Raw genomic sequence first — 20,707 nt, forward strand, 5'->3', positions numbered from 1 at the left:
AAAAAAAACAATGACAACAAAACTGAGGCGCGCGCGATGTTTCCAAGATACCCAACGACAAGACGGTCTTTTTACTTACGCCCTGCCTTTATGACGGATAGGTACAGTACAAGATAACTGGGATGACGATCCGCACCCATCCGTCGGCGAGGACGTTCGTTGGTGGGGTGTGGATGGAGTGCGCCGGGCCTTGTACCTCACAGTAGTTTTGCCGGCAATCGGGAGCACGGTGCACCCTCGCATTTTAGTGCATCAGCTTTGTTTCGGAATATGGTGGGTCCTCTACCATCGGCCCCGCCCGGCCGATAAAGTGGGTCTGACGCCGGCATCAGTCCGGAGCCCCGGAACTTGAGCATCCGGTTATGTTGATGGGTCTCACAGGACCCTACTCTGTCCTGATATGTTGCTACAGGCCGTCATCAATTCAAACGGCTCTCAACCTGAAACATTTTTCATACAATCGATGTGGTTTAATGTTCTATGTCACTACTGTCGGGTGTTTGGCATCTTCCACTTCATGCTTCCCTCCCGCCCCGTCAAGTCTTCCATCCCAACTCTTCAACTGGGCATGGGCCTGGGCCTCTGGCCCAAAGAACATACAAGTAGCCCGCAATCTAGCCCTTGTAGTAAGGTATATGTATTACTTCCCGTGCCAATAATTCCGTGGCAAGCTGGTAGGATGGTGCAGCGGGCACGGTTATCGGCCCCCCACCTTCCTTTCCTTCCCCCGGCTCTCGTGTACGCTTCGCGTTCGAACCCGGTAGTTGTAAGTCCACGTTTTTTTTTTGTTTTTTCTTTTGCACTTTTGTTCTTCTGATCGCTTTTTTACCAAGTATTATACATATTGACAAGTTCTACTCCAAAAATCAACCCAACCAATCCCAGCCCGGTATATGCTACGCTTTTCTTCAAATGCTATCCTTACACCACACACCTTACCACTTTTTCGTTCAGATCTTCGGTCACTTCGGTTGACAGATCAGAGATCAGCAGCCCTCGCCTTGGCGTCCACAGTCTCCATATCACCCTCAGCAGCAGTCAACGCCTCACCAACAGCGTCAAGGTCTGCTTCGGGCGCCTCACTGCTCAACTCGGATGCAATTCCCAGCCTGTTTCTCCTCTTCACGTACGCGAGCAACCGCATGCAGCCAGCAGGGGTGATCCCTTCTATCCTCCTCGCCTGCGCCAGGCTCTCGGGCCTGGTCGCCTTGAGCACGCCCTTCTCGGCCAGGGAGAGGCTCGGGATCTGGTCATAATCCAGATCAAGCGGCAGCCTCAGATCCTCCTCGCGCTCGAACCTAGCACGCTCCAACTCGTGCTTCTCGATCTGGGGCGCATAGAGCCCCTCGATGAAGGTACGCTCGCGCACGCGTTCCGAGAACTCCATCAGCTTGGGCACGACACCCGACTCGTGTAGCTTCTCGATCGACGCGCCCTTGAAGCATAGAATCTCCAAGGCGCTGCGCCTGCGGCTATCCGCCTTGACGTCAAAGCCGGCATTCTGCCAGGCTTGCGGGGACAAGATGGTCTCGCTGAGGATGCGGCGCAGCTCGGCCATCTGGCCGTTCTCGGACTGGAAGTGGCTCCAGCGGCGGTCGCCGACGACGCCCCAGCTGCGGCCGAGGGCGGTGAGACGCGAGTCGGCGTTGTCGGACCGCGTGGTCATGCGGAACTCGCTGCGCGAGGTGAACATGCGGTAGGGCTCCGAGACGCCCTTGGTGATGAGGTCGTCGATCATGACACCGATGTAACCATCGGCGCGCGAAAGGGTGACGGGTTCGAGACCTGTAGCGGCGCGGCCGGCGTTGATTCCGGCTACAATCCCCTGGCCTGCTGCTTCTTCGTAGCCGGTGGTGCCGTTGATCTGGCCGGCGAGCCACAGACCCCGGATAGCCTTGGTCTCCAGTGTGCGCTTCAGGCTGCGGGGGTCGACATAATCGTACTCGACACCATAACCCGGTTGGGTCATGACGACATCCTCAAGACCGGGAATAGTGCGAAGCAGTGCCAGCTGGGCCTCGGCGGGCACAGTCATACTCAGGCCGTTCGGGTAGATGATGTCGTTGTCGAAACCTTCGGGCTCCAACCACACAAGATGACGCTCCTTGTCACTGAAACGGATGATCTTGGACTCGAGCGAGGGGCAATACCGAGGTCCCTTAACCGTCTCGCGGATGTGAATCGTCTTGTCGAGATTTGCGCGCACAATCTCGTGTGTCGCATGATTGGTGTAGGTGGCCCAGCAGTGAAGCTGGTCCTTGACAGCGACAGCGTCGTTTAGGTAACTGAACGGGTTCGGCGGGTCATCGCCGTACTGCTTTTCGAGGATGTCGAAGTTGATGCTCTTCTTGTCTAACCGTGGCGGCGTTCCTGTCTTCAACCGCCCCAGCTTGAACCCAGCTTCCCTAAGCGACTTGCTGAGGCCAAAAGTCGCCTTCTCACCCATGCGGCCCGCGGGATAAGCTTCCATACCGATATGGATCTCGCCGCCGAGGAATGTGCCTGTGGTGATGATGACCTGGCTTGTGGGTAAGACCTCGCCAGACTCCAACCTGACGCCAGTGATTTTTGTTCTCGCTCCGGTAGAAGGATCATCGTTTTCGGAAACGACAATGTCGGATACACTGTTGTAGACCAGGGAGAGGTTGGGGTACGATTCGAGCTCTGCGCGCATGTGCTTCTTGTATAGCGCTCGGTCGATCTGGGCGCGAGGACCCCAAACGGCGGGACCCTTCTTGCGGTTGAGGACTCGAAACTGGACACCGGCCTTGTCGATGATACGGCCAGCGAGGCCATCGAGAGCATCAATCTCGCGAATCATGATTCCTTTGCCGATACCGCCGAAACTAGGGTTGCAGGAAGCGACACCGAGGTTCTCGACGCTGGGTGTCACTAACGCCGTCCTCGCGCCAGCGCGGGCAGCTGCAGCGCACGCCTCAGATCCAGCGTGGCCTCCGCCAATAACGACGACATCAAATGGCCTGGACAATATCGGAAGAACAGGTTAGCCATTGTATTTCTTTTGGCTTTGGAATGGATGGCGATGGTGTTCTTGTCGTCGACTGGGTGGTCAAGTGCTCACCTCGCATCGGATTCGACCGTTGCAAAGGTCCTCGTCTTGATGATGCCGGTGCTCCAGAACTGGTAGCGCGGCCGTCGAAGGGGCCGGCCAAGGCTCCTGGAAATCAGGAGTTTTGACATAGCTGAAGTTGCGCGGATCGCATGGAAGCGATGGAGGCGAAAGGACTACAGACAATAAACATGTGTGCAATCGCATGCGACACTGCCGCGGCGGCACTGACGGGGAAAAAAAGTGGACCAGGATTAACCTCCGATACCACGCCGCGGGGTTTGTCTAGTAGCGTTCGTCTGTTTGACTGCTGCTGCCCTGAAGCTAACCCCACGTCTTCGATCGAAACCAAACAAACGCATCGGCGTCCTTATCACGTGAATACGCGACCATGGTAGGTATCACCGTATCACTGTTTGATATCCGATACACGAAAGGTTTGAATATTCTAGCAGAGAGGTTGATGATGGTACATGGGTATAAAAGAAAGAGGTCCCGCTTCTCGAAGCTACGCACAGCGTCCTGCTGGAACCTAAATTTCGTAATTCGTAATCGACAGTCGTTTTTCTACAACGGCCGGACTCCATAGAGCCCATTCGTGAACCCCAACAGCAACTGTATCAACACCAGCAGCGAGCAGCAACTGGCAATTGGTCATATGCCAACTTCAGCTCAACTTTACTGCTGCTCCTGGGTCTCGCCCTCGGTCTCGGTCTCAGTCTCGGTGGTCTCGCGGGGGCCGGTGTAGGGACGGCGGAGGACCTCGAGGCTGCCTATAGTTGTCGTTGGTTAGCAATGCGCACATGTGAAATGGAACGGCGCATTGGTGTTGATGTAACGTACGGTGAACAATGTTGACGGATGTCCTGTTGCGACCCTCCTCATCGCTCCAGTTCCTCAGGGAAAGCTCGCCCTCGACGAAGACGGTGGTTCTGTCGCTAGCAGTCAGTTTTTATCGTTCAATGGCTAACTAGTAAGGCCAGGGTTACGCACCCCTTGGGGAGGGTCAGCAGGAAGTCGCGCGCCTTGCCCTCGGCGAAGCTGGTGATGTTGAACCAGCTGGTAAGGGGGCTGGAGCGGGGACCCGAGTTGCTGGCAATAGCATACTTGATCATCTCACGGCCGGTGCTGGTAGCGCGGACCTCGGGGGTGTCAGCGAGGTTGCCGATGATCTGGACGCGAGCCAAGCCGCGGGCGGAGGTAGAGCTGAAAGAGCGGACGGCCGGGCGGGCGGCGGCGCCAAAGACGGGGCGGAGGAAGGCGGACATGTTGAGGGCTTGACTGGTTGGGCTGGTTGGATGGGTGGTGTTGAAGCTGCTGTTGGAGCCGACTTGGAGGCTCGAATTTGGATGTTTAGACTTTAGCTTCTCCAGAGGGGTTCCGAGCTAGGCGGGCCCCCAGTTCCACCTCTGATTTCTCCATGCACGGGCCTGCTCCCGGTACCTGATCTGTTAGCGGTCGTCTATTTGCACACCATGGCGTCAAATCAACTTGTTGCCCACACTAACACTTAACTTGCACTGCAGACAACACCGTAAAACTTCAACTTAACCACCTACATACTTCCAGCAAAGTGCGATTTCTATTTTCCCATCAACCTTTTCTTCATCACACCAACCATGGCTATTAAATGATGGGAATTTCTTCTTCTAACGTGAACTTCGGAAGTTTCATGTCGATTTCCGAAATTGGATCCAACTCGACTGTTTGTTGACATCACTCATCACCAGCTACTACTATCTTTGCCTCCCTTGGTGGTTGACATATCACAATCTACGGCAAGGACGATGGCAACCAGTTGAAAGACCGGCAACAGGCAACCGGTTACCCACCGGAAGCCACCCAGCTTTCCGGGACCGGGCGTTAACAGCCAAATCCCGAGCGTGCTCTCGGTCGGCAGAGCACGTGGTTTGTACCACCACCAACCATGCTGAGGATCTCGGGTTACACTCAACGGCACTGAAAGCAGTTACACCAAGACGATTCGGCCACTTCTACTATGCCAATCCAATTGACAAATGGCAACTACACTCCATTTTCCAAGAACTGCGGTGCCATGTTTGCATTCAGGAAAATGAGTCTGCGACAACTTACACGTTCTTTCTTCCCATCTTTGGTTGAGGACCGCACTAAACCCTTTTTGGGTTTGAATAGAGCCTCAATAAGGATGCTCCATTTGAATACACTACTGTATAGTAGACATCGGATGGCAGACTCATTCATCACTTACACCAAACTTTATTGCTTTTGGGTTCGCTCCACCAGCGCGATTGAGACATCCCATCTTTCCCATTCACAAAATCTTCTCTATACGCCGCCATCGCTGAATAGACCAATAAATCATGCCATGACCCGACTACATCTTCGCCATCGTCGGCGTCATGCCTCTCTTGAACTTTCTTCTCTCACTGTAGCCTGTTTTCAACGCTGATATCGTCGTCATCCTCGCCTTTGTCGTCGCCCCTTTGATGCCACCCCTCATCTGCCGCCCCGTTACGCTACTTCATAAGTTTCTGTATCACTCGTGCATCGACAAATACACAAACATCCGTCACGGGTCTATGGGGAGGAGATTTCAAAATGAACAACACAGATTCCTGGCCAAGTGTCGCCAACAGTACCACCTCCTACACCACCACACCCGAAGAACGACTTGGCCCTCCCGCTCCTTACACCGATATTGGTCTCCAAGTCAACCTCTTCTTTAGAGTCTTTCTGGGAATCCTCGGAATCCTTATTCCTCTCGTTCCTGCGAAGCTATTATGGATCAACGGCGAATTTGGGGCCACGGTACATTGCATGTCAACAGTCACGCTCAACTTCCTTTACGTCGTCAACTCGCTCATATGGCGAGACAACAATGTCAAGAAGTGGTATGCTGGCTATGGGTGGTGCGATTTCCATACTTACGTCTTCTTCGCGGTTGAAACCACCTTTCACACCACTCTCTTCGACATCATGCTCGGTCTTGCCAACAAGATCGGTAACCCGCGAGTCACCAGCCTCAGCCCCAAGGAAAAGAAACGCAAAGATCGAATCTCGGCCCTCATCATCTTCGGCAATCCGGTCCTACAGGTCTTGCTCACTTACTTTGTCATTACTCAACGGTACAACGTCTCAACCCTTGCCGGTTGCAATGCCGTCTTCGACCCCAATGGCCTCTTCTTCGTTTTCTTCATTCTCCCATCACCAGTCTTCACGGTTGGTGCGGCAGGCTTGGCAGGTAAGATACAAACCCAAGTCCATGGCATGTTGCGTAATCGCTTACAATATACGCAGCGGTTTGTTTTTACAAGTATCGACAGCTGGAGAAACTCACTCGCGAAGTCATACCAAGTGATAATAGTATACGAACCGCGAGACAAAAACGCCTGAGGAGAAAGCTCTACTTTCTCACTCTCTCTATTCTCGTGTTAGTTGTGCCGATCGTTTGCGTCTTCTTCGTCTTCAACCTCATTGATGGTTGGCCGTGGTCGCTGCCGTTCGACCTCCATCGCATTCACGCCAACATCAACTTTGTCTCGTTCACAACTACGGAAGGAATGCAAGTCGCAACTGTCCTTACCAATTACGTTCCAGTGGTGAGCTCGGCGGCCATTTGCATCACCTTCGGCACAACAGTTGAGGCATATAACCAGTACCGCTTGGTTCTCGTTTTCCTCGGCTTTGGAAAGATTTGGCCCAAGCTGTATCAAGAATATGACCCCGATGACTCTGAACCACCATCTGAGCTTAGCACGCAAACAAGTTCGAAATCGTGGTGGTCATCCATGACGAAGAACAGCAAAAGGGGTACAGTCACAAGGTATGAGACTCACAAGCTTCCCAACATAACCATCACATTGGACTATCTGGACACTAATGTACAATTGAATGAACAGCCAGAGCGGAAACGACTTCTCTATCCTCCCTATTACTGAGGGCATACCTCTCACGAACCGATCAACACCTGCACAGACAACGGGTGAAGGTTCCCATACCATTCCATCTTCCTCATACGATGAGCTCAGAAAAGAATTCCCGGACTTGTACCCTACCCAGTCCTCACCCACAGCAAAAGCCAACCATAATCCCTGGCCCGATCTGTCAGACGACCCTCCCGCACCAGCGCGCAACCCATGGTATCTCCGACCGAATGCCTTCCATGTCCCAATCAAACTACCAATGCCGCTGTCGCCCATCTACATACCATCCCTGCACGTGGATCAAGAAAAGAAGACGGAGGGAAAGCAGAAACGGACGAGTGTCAACAGGCTCTCTCAAGGCTACACCGCGCTCAGCGGCTCCTCTACAACAATCCTGCCGTCCTCGCAGTCACCCACCTGCCCTCTTCCCCCACTTCCAACTCCTACATCCTCCTCAAGACATTCACCACAGGAGGAACGACACCGGTCGACGAGAAAGAAAGAAAAACAGAAAGAATCAGGGACCCAAGAAAGCACATCCAAATGGGGTGTATCGAAAGTACCACTAAAGCCAGCAACACCCTGGAGTCCCTTTGCTTCCAGCCACACCAACACCACCCTAGGAGTAGACACTCGCGTGTGGTCGCCCCAGAAGGATAACAATCACGCCAAAAATCACAAAGAGGACCACCATGCTGCTGCTCACCCACAAGATCCCCCGGTCGTCTCCCATTCTTCTCGCTTAACCTCAGGACCTCAGCTTTCACCGCCGCCATCGTACAGTGTCGCTGTCGGTGAACAATCTTCCTTTGCCTCCGCTTCTGATCGATTGACGGGACTCGGAATCAGTCCGCCTGGACGCGAACAGATCGGGACGGCGTTAGGACACCCACCGAGAGGCGGGGTGGTCAGGGTTGAGACGCATATAGCGAGCGAGATTGAGGTCATTGGTGATTTTGGACGTGATGATGGTAATGATGGTGATGGTGATCAACGGGGTGGAAGGGAGTGAGGGGGTGGTGGGTGGATGGTTGTTATGTGGGAAGTGGGAAGTGGGTGGGAGTAGAGGAGTGAGAGGTGAGGGGGTTGGAGGTGCGTTTTGGAAAGTAGGGGGTGGGTTTTGTGGGTTGTGCGTTTGTATGATAGCAGGTATCTTCGGGGTATTCGAAAAACTGAGGGTCGAAAAGGATTGCTATTAAGGTGGAAGGGTGAGTGTCTGGGTGGAAGACACGGTTGGGTTGGGTGGCGGTCTATTGAGATTCGTGATGGAGATACCCCTTTTTGAATTATTCTTTGAGTTGCGTCTATAAGCAGGCAGCCCTTAATCTTTTAGCCCAGCTTATGTCTATCCGCTCCATTGTTCATTCTACTTCTCTTCACTTGATTGCTCTTAGCTTGACGTACGATACCTATTCAAACAGGAATAAATGTCCATTCTCCCCCGTAACAGTCCGACATCCAATCAATGATGTGGCCACGACCATCCAGTTTCCCCTCACCCCAGTGATATAGACTTGACGAATGCAAATTCGGTCTTGGTTTAAAGAAACCTAGACATCCATCCTCTCGACGGACACTCACAAGTCAGTCCCACCATATCGCCATTTCCCAAAGATACCTTACCTAGAAACTGCTGATATTCAACCAAATCTGACTACCTATCTGAGCCGCAACTAAGACTTTCCCGCATATTTCAGGCAGAACAGCAACCGTATTTTATTGGCCAACTCTCAACTGAAACTATCAAAAAGTAAAATAACCTTTAACCTCTACATGTCATCAGAAGAAACGTGTTTCTGACTCAATATGGTGATTGTATCCCTGAAGTGACACACGACTGCGGAGGGAGGTATCTCTACGCGAGATACACCGTCTTGCAGTAGCTACCACTTAGACAATGATCCTTAGGTAAACTTTGTGGGAGCAGTATAGGTAGATTCATCGTTACCCTCCCCTTAATCTGCCGTGTAAACTTCTTGCGAGATTCATCTTCGGGATCTATGTGCCAGAACTAGGTGGGAAAATTTAGGCAAATTCACCATTCTAGAATACCTACCTACTCACGTCTCTTAGCTAGTGAACTCAAACTCCCACATAGGCACTCAAGCTGCGTCTCAATGCTACTTGCTATTGTTTGAAGGCCGCCGCAACTTCTACCAGATCCCGCACGTAGACAAGTTCTTCATGGTTATACGATAACTCAAATTTTTTTTTTCTTATTTTCCATTCCTTTTTTTTTCCTTCCACTTTTCCCCCGCATTTCTTCAATCCTCTCACACCATTTCATCTAAGACGAATTGGAATTTCCCCTTTCTGGATTGTGTGTTCAGGATTCCAATTCCTAAGGTTTGAACCGAACAAGAGAGCCTCAGTAGAGAGAGGTAAGTTGGAAATGTCAGGAAAAATCACACACACAAATGAAGAAGAGCCTCTCTTTCTTGCACTAACTTCCACAGAATTGCAAATACTGTGCCGATAAAGGGTACCTAAGTAGGTACCTCACCAACACATGACATACGTAACCCTCCTCCTCCACATATGTATGCACCCAAAGTAGTATAGATACTACCTACACAGAAGTATGCAAGTCATTTTTGTTGAATCCTACTCTACCACTTCTGTTAGTCGGTAGCGAACAACCCCATTGAGACTCTAGAACTCCTTGTTCCTTGAGTCCCGAGCGTTTCTGTTGTTGTTCAAGAATACTACGCTGGAAAAACAAAGCGTCTATTTCAGAATGGTTTGCCGTTTCCGAATACCGAGCGATGGTGGTCAGATGAATGGCGTCACATTTTGGGACGGGACGAGGGGGAAGGGTATATGATGGATATTAATGATATTGTTGAAGACGGCTTTAATAAATGATTGTTTGTTAATGGTCGTACGGTAGGCTCCGAGTGTTTTGTTTAACCCGAATCTTCGTATACACACGCCATGAACTAAAACATGGCAACATAACGGAGGACGAAGGTGATATGAGAAGAAAACAAATGGCATGCCGGTCCTCAAGTTCGGAAACAGCGCCAATTGACCAATCAGAGCTCAAGGGGACAGACTTCAGCTGCCATCTATCCCGACTTCGGGAGTGGTTGACGCGCGGAAAGAAAGAAAAAGAAATCAAACAACGGAATAAACAACAAGGTACGAGGCCACCATGTATGTAAGGCGTACAAAACGGACCAATTGTCCAATTGACTCTGCAAAGAAGCCGTCCGGTGTAACAGACTCCCGGTGCGTTCCGCAAAAGAGCCCCGGGCCGGGGAGAGGAACACGACGACAACAATGGGGGGAACTGCCGAACAAGAAAAAGGACATCCATCCATTCGCCCACCGTACCTAGTATTTCCTTCTCCCGTCGCTTTTCATCGTCGCTTTCAGCGCTTTTTCCGCCTCTATTGAGGTTGTTGGGCAATCGGAACGGAACCTGAGTCGCTTGCTTTCCTTTCTCGTGTTTGTTGTTTTTCGCTTCGCTCAGCTTTCTCATAACAGATCCAGGTGCGGCCCAACCCAGGAGGCTAAGAGCCTAGGTAGGGAGCTGAGGCTCGGAAGGTCAGGACTAGAATAAGACCTGTTCGGACGAGAAAACCAAACCAGATGGGAAACCGACCGAGTTCTTCGGTAATCCATCATAATCGGCTCGGATTTCCTTATTTGCAACTGTCGGTCTGCAGCGGTCAATCCCCTTGTTCTGGTTACCTGGTCCATAGCTCCTAAGGCTGGGTTTCTCTGCCCTGACGAGTAGACAATGCCACAGAACGGCCCGAACGGAGGACAAGGACCCACGCACGGCCTTATGTCTCACTTGTACATACCTTGACCCAGTCGCTGCCTTCGTCAGCTAGGGGATTTTGTCATCGAGATTTCGAGATAGCAATCAACGAACCCATACTAGACTCGCGTCGGTTACGTAGGCGACTGTCGGGTTTGTCGCACCACCCACAATCAACCCGGACGCTGTCGGCAGCGGTGTGACCGTTGGACCACGGAAACGTCTTTTCGAAGGTTGTGTCCCCCATGAGCCCCGTTCCGGAAAGTGGTCGAGATGTCTTAAAACAAACAGCTGTCAAAATCATGGCTAGACCCCAGTGATCGACAAATCTAGGTGCGACTTTGTACCACTACTGTCAGGCACATGTTGTACCTTGCACTAGGAAATTGCATTGGGCGACGCTATCCGGTTCGTTAATTCGACGGGAAAGGATGCAAACTTGGCATATCGGTGCCTTGCAGTATTGTGTGCTTCTAGCGTAGAGCTGGAAGCCTGATAGTGAGATAGGGCAGATAGGATGAGAAACTGTCAATCTGTTCCAATTCCACTTTAAGAACACATATGAAAGATAGTACAAACTACCTCTACAGTGGAACGGATTAGTGTAGTGCGTAGCTCGCGGCTTCGGGTGATCGGGTCCCTTCAGTTGTAACGGGGTGATAAAATTGTGCTCAAGTGCTGGAGCTTGACGAGGAAGAAGAACAAAGGATATTGAATTGCTGATAGACCTGAAGAAACGAAGGAGATGAAAAGGAAAAGGAAAAGGAAAAGGAAAAGGACAAAACTGCCTGTCTTGTCTTGATGTCTGTTGGCACTAACATGCGCTTGCAGTCTGCAACCACCTGCGGGCACAAAAGAGCCGTGCGTAAGCTTTGTTGCTGCCCATTGGAGGAACACAGCGCGACGTGTTGAAGAGCGACAGAGCCTCCCGTAGAGGCATGCTTCTTGGATCTCCAATAGGGAGATATCCAGGAGGGTTACAATCCTCCACTACTGGAGCTACATACCACGGCCCAGGAACTATATTTGACAACTCGTAGCGCCGTAGCTTCAGAGCTCAGAGCTCTAGCTAGAGCTTCCACTTGGTTGGAACCAGGAGACGCAAACTCATATGTTAACATAGCAGTGGCTAGTCAGTACCGCTGGAACAGTGAGGGAAAAAGCATTGAAACACCCAGCGAATAAGAAAACCGAGGTTCACCACGTTTGTGTTGCTAATAGAGACCTGCCGGCCCGACCATTGGGTCGCACAAAGTGAAGCTGTCAAATGCCGCCCCGGAGTAAGGTTCGGTACGGATTGCTATGTGCCGGATTTGGAGGGATCAGCTTGTAAGCAGGTTGCCTGTAAAAAGCAGGGACAGGCTCCGTCACGGACTCGCGAATTTTCGTCCCATCACACCGCATCTCCTCAACTTTGACTTGCGGGATACCTTGCTCCCCCACAGGCAGACTGACTGCTGGTTCAGGATTCCTGGCCTATACGCTGCCCACCACGAGCGAAACGGAAGTCTTATCGGCACGTAAACGGAGGGAGTCGACAAGCGTACGTACCTTTGTAGTGAGTTTGTACTTGTGGATATGATGCTGCAAAACTTTTTTTCTTGTCTTTTGGACAAACCACAGTTGTTGAAGTCCTTTGTCTCTTCTCCGTTACCCACCACTGGAATCCACGCCAGGCATCCACGCTTTCATGCACCTAAGTACGCCATGATCAGCGTTTACGTTAGGCGCGGTCGGGAACCTTCCCTTTCTCGTTTCTTTGCGGTTCCCTTTTCCACTTTTGCTAACGTCTTTGGACGAAGCTTCCGAGAGGCTTGTCGGGGCAGAGGTGGAAATGTTTCGCGTTCTTAGGGGCCGCCGGCACGCTATGCACGCGGTGGGTAAAGGAACCACGGAGCCAGCACGGGGCATCCACATCGTTGCTCCGTGTTCCACCAGACACGTTGGGGCCGCTGCAGGCCAGCAGCAGAGAAGCCCGAGAGACCCAGTAAAAGAAGAACCTTGAGAGCTTCAGGAAACCGGTTCTTGCACTCTAAATGGAAGTCGGCCGAAACTGTGGGGTAAACACCAAGGACCCTCCCTCCGTGAGGCAAGGGGGGCCTAGAAACCCCGGAACCGGTGTCGCGCGGGGTTCGGTTTCCATCGCGCCGGGTGTCCCTCCGCCATCAAACCTAGATGGCATCACACAAGCCCTAGTCACATACTATGTATGTATCCGACGCATTCCTAAATGGTATGCAAGAAGAACGGTACCGGAATAGTGAAATCCGCCTCAAGAAGGAAGATAGCTCGGCGTGCCATGCTCGTAGCAACTTCAGGCCCTTCTACGGCGCCGAGAGAATACCGAGGTATGGAGCCGGTTGCACATGCCCGACTTGTCACTATTTCCGAGAGGTGTCGCCGGCCTCGCGGGTTCAAAATGGAGTTTTGACCGACCCCCCACCGGGGATTCGCGGGGCTACAATGCTTGCATCCTCGGATCCAGCACGTGGGTTCCTCTGAGTTTCTGGATGTTTGACTTTTACGCCATCACCATGGCGGAGAAGTTGACATGCGGGATTCATGATGTTCCCCGTCTCCGTTAACGTTAACGTTACCGTTGCCGTTGCCAACATCCTCACATCGAGTTGGTTAGGTTTTTGTTCTTTGGAACCCAGCGAACAAAAGCACAATCGATATAGAAATCTCGCAAGAGACGCCTAATGGGTTTGCTGTATAGTCTGTGCAATATCAGCCTCATCAGACAGACGGCCTTGACTGGAAAAAGCAGCGTAGCTCTGTGGTAACTTCACAGAGCCAGGGCATACTTGAAAGTTGCTCATCGGCTGGCCGCTTCAACTTCTGTAGAACCAATGCTAGGCTTCGAATTATGTAAGTGGGAAGCAGACGCGTAACTTTTGAGAAGCTGTTAGTAAGTGCGTAATAGGCTCGTGCCGGTGTAAACTGCCTCGAGACTGATTCTGCTCCGGGGCACGGGCTCCGTGTGCTACAGCATACGAATGCATAGCGAATTAGTCTCTTCAAGTTGTCCGAATCAATGACCACGTGTGTTCATTGATCCTCTCGTTGGACTCTTTCTGTAGTCAATTTTCGTCACAGCCCGTGCCGAGGGTGGAATACGTGCGCATAGTATGATCTGTAGTGTGGTACAGGATGCTGGAGCCTGGAGCCAATATATTGGCATTCTCGGTCTCTGAGCGAAATTTGGACGAAGCGACGAGTAACTGAAGCGTGGAAAGATCGTAGATCCAAAAAGCGACTGAATTATGCATTCGTGAGGTACCTGTTTTTCTTATCAGATCTCGGCACTTGTGGGAAAACAAAAACTGTGCACTGACTCTTTTTTTCTTACTCATCCTCTCCACTCTTCGGTGGACTTTGTGGGGCTGAAAGGAAACGGATGCGAGCATGTTGACGCGATGGAAGAATCGTCAGGTTCTGGAGGCTCGCCTACTCGTTAGGGATTCAAAATCTCCCGTGACTAGTGGTGGGCACCCCTAGTTAAGTTCATTAATTCGTACACGCTCATTGATTCGTACCGAGCGGGGTACATCCTCCACCCGCCTTTTTACTAGCAAATAAAAGTCGCTCATCCGGAGCCAATATTTTTTTTAGTAATATATTTATATTTTCTAGTCATATACAATATCGCTAATGTAGCCAATATATGTAGCAATAGTAATAAATATCATTATTTTGCATATACTAAATCGAGTATGTTAAATTATTTACAACTATAATTATATAACTTTAACCTCCTCATAGTTAGAATTACCATATCCTTTTGAATTATCCTCTTTATTATTATCCTCTCCTATATCCTCGTTAATAGTAAATTAATAGTTCTAAATAGCTTCAAGAATATTACTTACATTTTCCAATCCTTATACATTAAATACAATATCTTCCAAAGTTTGTGCCTTAATTGCTTGTGCTTCGAATATAGTATCCTCTTTATTTATCTACTTATAACGTCTATTGTTAGGATGCTACCAATCTAGATTCTTTTGTAAATTAATAGGCTTATCATTAACAACTTTAACATTTGATAGTTTATTTTTAGTAACCGGTATTATATTAATTTCCTTATTAAATATTTAAGTATTAATAGCCTTATTTGCAATCCTCCTTCTAGCTTTATTAAATACCTATAGAGTACGTAGCTTAGGAGGATTATTAGGAAGTTATTAGTATATAGGTAGAATAATGTTTTTTATAGTACGTTTATTCTTTAATTACTTAATTTCGTTATTAAGAGCTTTTTCCTTTTACTTTTAAAAATAATACCAGCGGTTAACTCTCTCTTTACAATATTTATTAATTAACTAGTACCTATTAAATAATTATATAGTAAATAGAATCATATAAGCTTAAATATCCTTCTTTAGAGTCTTAATAAAACGTAATTATAACTTCTCTCTTATTATTTATACCTTACGAATAGTAATATAACCGCTAATCTATTAACGTAGTACAGCTTACTCTTATTGAAACTTACGAATATAAATACGTTCGGTTTCTTTTTTATTAATAGCCTTACACTAGTATTTATTAATTACCATATATAATCAGCTATTATTAATAATAACTATACTATTACGACGGAGTAGGCATTTAGTATTACATTAATTATATAGAGCTTTTTCAATTACTTTCTCTTTACGCTTGCGTTTAAGTTCTACCTCCTTTATTACTACTAGGTTAAAGGTATTATTTATTTTATCCCTTTTATTAAAAATATATATAATTATTAATAAAATTGCAAAATTCCCCTTAATTATAAACGATAGCCATTAATTAATATAGTAATTATATTCTTTAATAGTAGGAAGGTTGAATACTAGCGTAATTATATTACTCCAATCTTTATTAATTAGTTTTTTTAGTATAAAAGGCGGTGTTAGTAAGGGGGGGCTATCTAATATAGGAGAAGGGGGGCTGCTTAGTATAAGAATTTCCCTTAGGATACGAAACTATATTAGCTTAGATACTTTATTAATATCGATAATACCTTATTAATAAGGCGGGCAATATAATTTCGCTTCTCTTTAATAAGCTCGTTATTAATTATTAATATAAAAGGATTACGAAGGTTATTAAATATTAAATTAGGGTCGAATAGATTTAAACTATACTATTTCTAAATAAATAATATATTCTTCCTTTCTATTACCTTTTCCCGTATACTTTTAAACCTATTAATGAAATCTAATTTAGTATAGTCTACCTTATTATAGGATAGCCGTTTACATATATTTATTTAATAAAAGTATTTATATATTTAAAATATCCACAAATTAAAAGGTTAAAGAAAATATATTAAATATAAAAGCAAAAGGAATAATGTAGTATTATTCTTCCTATATAGTTTATAGAACTCGATAGTATAGTAACTACTATAGTTATTTAGTATTAAAATTCAGTTCTCCTCCTTATTAATAGGGCGAAAATATTCCTCCTAATACATAAATTAATTAAAGGTATATTAATTATTTATATAATTTTATAGAGATATAATAACAACGGTACTATCTTTAAGCTAGTTGTCGATATATTTATATATAATATTAATACTAGACAATATTATAAAGGGTAGGATCTTTTAATTAAATACTAAAATAGCCTTAAGTATAATAATAAACACTTTCTAATTAAGGTTAATAAATTTGACCTGTATAATCTTAAAGTAAATTTATACGTAATAAGCCTTATTTAATACATTAACCCTAAAATTAAATTTATTACTATTCTATGTATTATTTAATTTAATAGAGTATTTCTTAATAGTACAGTTGTAAAGATAAAAAATATCTTCTATATTAATACGAATTTATAATGCCTTATGTATTTATACTATTAATTTCGTATATACGTTGTAAAAATCTACCTGTCATAAATACTATCGTATTTATTAAAACGAAGTGCGAGGAATAAAGGTATTTTTATCGCTATTCGTTACAGTTAAATTTAATAAGGGTATTCGCAATTAATAATAACCGTATAGTATTAATCTCGAGTCCTATACTAATTAGTTTAATATATATTATATAATTAATTAATTAACTAATTAATATTTATACATTTATTTAAGTATATAACGCTAAATCCTCTTCTTTAGTTAATAGGGTATTATTCTTCCTATTTTCTATTTTCAAATATACTCCTTTATAACAGCTAACGATTTATTTATATAGAGTTTAAAATACCTTCGTTACGTTTACTATAGTTTTAAATCCTTTATTTTAAAATAATTTGTACGGTAGTTTGGACTTTCCCTTCTAATAGGAGAGATATTTATACGTCATTTATAATATCCTTTGTATTAGAAGGTATTTCGCGGGGCCTCGTTTTAGGGCGCGAGGAACCGTTGGCGGATTTACGGTTTGGGGGAGGTATAGTAAAGGAAATAGCGAAATTGGGCGTTTAAGAGGGTTTGTAGTCGATTAAAATTGATTGTACGTAAAGATGGGTATAATAATTGATAATATTGATATTAAATAGTTCGAGTATAAAAGGGGGATTTAAAGTGCAAACCGGTAGTATATATTTAAAATGTTGGGTAGTACGGGAAATTAGGCTAAAATTCCGTTATTATATCTAAAAAAAAAATATGCAGTTAAATAGATTTATATTGATTTGCTAGCAGATTGGCTGGTGCGGGATGTACTCCTTATTTCGGTACGAATTAATGAACGCGGTACGAATCAATAAACATGACTAGGGGTGCCCACCACTAGTCACGGGAGATTTTGAATCCCTAACGAGTAGCGCCTCCATAGTTCTCTTGTGGAACTTTCTGCTGGAAGTTTTCAGTGGGCTTTTGCTGGATTGGCATTCGTAACGGATGGATCTGCCCTGCAAGGGCAAGATTGAGAGCAAGGGAACCCTCGCAAAAAATCTGGCTGACATAATCATCTCATACCGTTGTGGGCTAGCCTTGGAGATGCCCACAAAAGCCCCTCGAAGCCCATGCCGCCGTCTGGAAGCCTTTGCCCCTTTCTGGTTTGGCTTGGCAAACCTGGTCAAGCTTGGTTTACGGCCATGCAGGGGCTGCGGCTGATACGGCCAGTCTCCCGCGATCCAATAAGCAGACGGGATTCGTGAAGAAAAGATGCAATCCTGCGTCTTCGCCGTACTGGTGAATGTTTGTGACCACAAGCCATACCAAACATCAACATCTCAAGGGGACGACGCAACCGTCCGTTGCTGATGACGAGTGTAGTAAAAGGCGACGGCATGGCAACGAGGAGATTTTGTTGCGTGGCGCATATGGCCGGTCTTTTGGTCTAGGGGGGTCGGAGAGTACCGTGATGCCTCTGTGACTGTATCTGCGTTGCTGATGTGCCAACCCGCGCTATTCTAGGCTATCGTCAGCAGTGTCCCGCAATATTTTAGGCCGAAGCTCCTACATATCGTGTTCCACTGCGCTACGGGGGCGCCGATATCTTGGTTGAAGACAGACCAGTAGAAGTTTCGATACGAACTCATTCTTGGACTAGGAACTAGCCAGTCGGGACCTTCCCAAGTGTCTGTGAGACATTGCCGCGTGCCTTATGCATTGGTTTGTGCCTGGTGAAGCTCTATTCCAGTGCGCTGGTACGTAGCTTTTCTCGTTCATTGGCAGCACGTGTGTCTGCGAGTGTTTGTGTGGGCACCATGACGCAGGAAAATGGATGCGAGCGATAGTGTTGTCCACCTGTTCTTGCGAGCTGGCGAAGGGTTCGTGGGAGATTCACTGATCACTGATCGGCGGTGTTTGGTGATCGTCGACTGCACTGTCGGACTGTGAGAAAAGATACTCCGTAAGATGCCAGTCCGGGTCGGAAAGCGGTCCCGTGGTATTGGGATGCCCGGTCGTGTTCGATAGGTTTGTCAAACATGATGGAGAATTTTGTTTCTGTACTGAAGATGCCGTTTGAAATGGATGACGAAGAATCATCGATGTCGTAGCCACACCACGGCAGTTTGGCAGAAGTCGCGTTGAATCGCTGTAGAAGCAGCCACCAGGGGCAGTGTGCCCTAACCCTTGCATAGGCCCTTGGCTGCTCCTTGCTTACGCAAGTTACGCAACAGTGCCATCGGCAACTTCCACCTTGGTAATTCAAAAACAGAAGCAGATACATGAGTAACAAAGGATCTGCTATTCATTAAAGAAATTAGTTAATGAGCTATCCGCTCTCTGTATCTTTTTTTTGCAATTCCAGTCCATCGAGAATGCCGTCTGGTGTCCACGTGGTCTCAGACTACATACAGATTTGCTAGAATGCAAGCCCGAGCTAGTTATTTGATCCGACGGGACCGAAGCTGAGACTGGAATGGAAGCCGCGCCCAACTTTTAATTTTTCCATTTTGCTTCTACGCTAGACCTTCCTTATATCGTAACCAGCCCGATCAGCACGGGCGACGCTGACGGCGGGGATGAGCGGCGTCTTTCCGCACGCAATGAAAACAGGTTGAGCCTTTGATAAGGATTTCCACTTTGGCAACTTGTTGAAGAGCCTCTTCACAACTGTCTCACTGTATGGAACTCAACGGTCAACGGCCAAAAGTCAACGGTTAACGGTCCAGCTGCGTGTCGGACCGTGTATCGCTGCGCTTGCTCTTCAAAGGGTATGCATGACCTACAAATAGGGAACCACGAATAAGTACACGTCTTGTCTTCAATCTGATCTTTTTTAAGTTTGTTTTGTTTCCTTTGGAGAGCATCGGACGGCGTTGAGTTTTGGGCAATGACGTCTGACCCCAGAAACGGACGGTCCTACATAGCATACTTAGGCACTATCCACCGTTTACAGCCCACTAAACATAGTAGCACACGAACTCGGACTGTGGGGGAAATTGCGACAACCCATTATTATGACCGAGGAAACCCCGTTTACACTTTTCACGCAACACACAATTGCTGTGATGTGGTGGACGTTGCGAAGAGCGTGGTGTGTTCCCACTCTATCTCTCACAGCATGCGGCTGTGGTGGTTGTATATCTCTCACCTCACCCACCGAAGGCTATAGTAGGCTGATCTGCTGACTGACCCTGATCAACAATAGAAAATCCTCACCAAGTGGGTGAAGGGGAAGAGCAATTACCTACCCAGGTGTTGATGGGCAAGCTTTGGAGTACATGGGCGTGGTAGCCATCGAGGTCCTCGGCAGATCAGATCAGCTTACACTGATTATTTCATTCCTAGTCGCGCCACGCCAATCGATCATATTTTTTGAAGCTCTCCTGGTCCCTGGATCTTGGACTAGAGGGCAAAACGCTGTGTAGATATGTGTGCTATGGAGAGAAGACTAGAGCTAAGAGGGAAAAGAAGTATGGAGGGCTAAAATATAAGAAAGGGTATGAGGGCATGGACCCACACGACAAGGGAGGTGGGATAGGACCTACCCGATAATACGCCCCCGTAGTCCGAAATAATTCTTAGAGACTATTATGAGTAAACAAACAAACTATCCATGGTGTTGAAGAATCCATAGTATTGAATACTTCTATTAACCCTAAGGGACTTTCTTTATTTCTAGCCCTAGTATTGAAATAAATTTGTTGTATTTATCCGCCTTCAACGGTTTTGTTAAACTGTTTATAATTATTTCCTCTCCCTTAATATGAATAATATTAAATTCCTTCGCTTCGACGTTTTTAATAATTTATTTGAATTTAATATTTATATACCTATTCCTTCCTAGTACTTTTTGATTTAAAACCTTATTTCGAGTATTCTTACTATCTGTATATAATACTTTTAATAGTAGTTGAATATAGCCTAGCTCCTCTAGTATATGTACAATTTATTGTAAAGACTTTATAGTTGGAATAAGGTTGGTAAATTCCGCTTCTATGGTACTTGTTATTACGAAGGCCTGTTTTTTTAATTTTTAGAATATTGGACCTTTAGTTAGAAAGATAATGTAATTGCTAGTATTGTAACGAATCGTTAGATCGTTAGTAAAAGAGGTATTTTTA

At 46.8% G+C, this 20,707-nt stretch overlaps 2 protein-coding genes across 2 annotated transcripts; one reads left to right on the plus strand and one right to left on the minus strand.

Annotated features, from left to right (window-relative positions):
* Nucleotides 1-979: 979 nt before the first annotated feature.
* On the minus strand, nt 980-4,338 carry B0H65DRAFT_444509 (glucose inhibited division protein A-domain-containing protein; the record flags this gene model as incomplete). The annotated part of the gene is made up of 6 exons (XM_062825686.1): nt 980-2,981; nt 3,083-3,246; nt 3,587-3,602; nt 3,753-3,843; nt 3,914-4,008; nt 4,064-4,338. 6 exons carry the CDS (start codon nt 4,336-4,338, stop codon nt 980-982), a joined length of 2,643 nt encoding a protein of 880 aa, XP_062679446.1.
* A 1,134-nt stretch (nt 4,339-5,472) lies between these two features.
* B0H65DRAFT_261639 (pheromone receptor 1) lies at nt 5,473-7,992 on the plus strand. The gene is made up of 3 exons (XM_062822626.1): nt 5,473-6,293; nt 6,350-6,875; nt 6,952-7,992. The coding sequence occupies exons 1-3, from the start codon at nt 5,651-5,653 to the stop codon at nt 7,985-7,987; spliced, it is 2,205 nt and encodes a 734-aa protein (XP_062679447.1). The 5' UTR covers nt 5,473-5,650; the 3' UTR covers nt 7,988-7,992.
* The last annotated feature ends 12,715 nt before the right edge of the window (nt 7,993-20,707 follow it).

Source organism: Neurospora tetraspora (assembly GCF_033439725.1).
Source record: "Neurospora tetraspora strain CBS 560.94 chromosome Unknown B0H65scaffold_6, whole genome shotgun sequence".
Lineage (NCBI taxonomy): Eukaryota > Fungi > Ascomycota > Sordariomycetes > Sordariales > Sordariaceae > Neurospora > Neurospora tetraspora.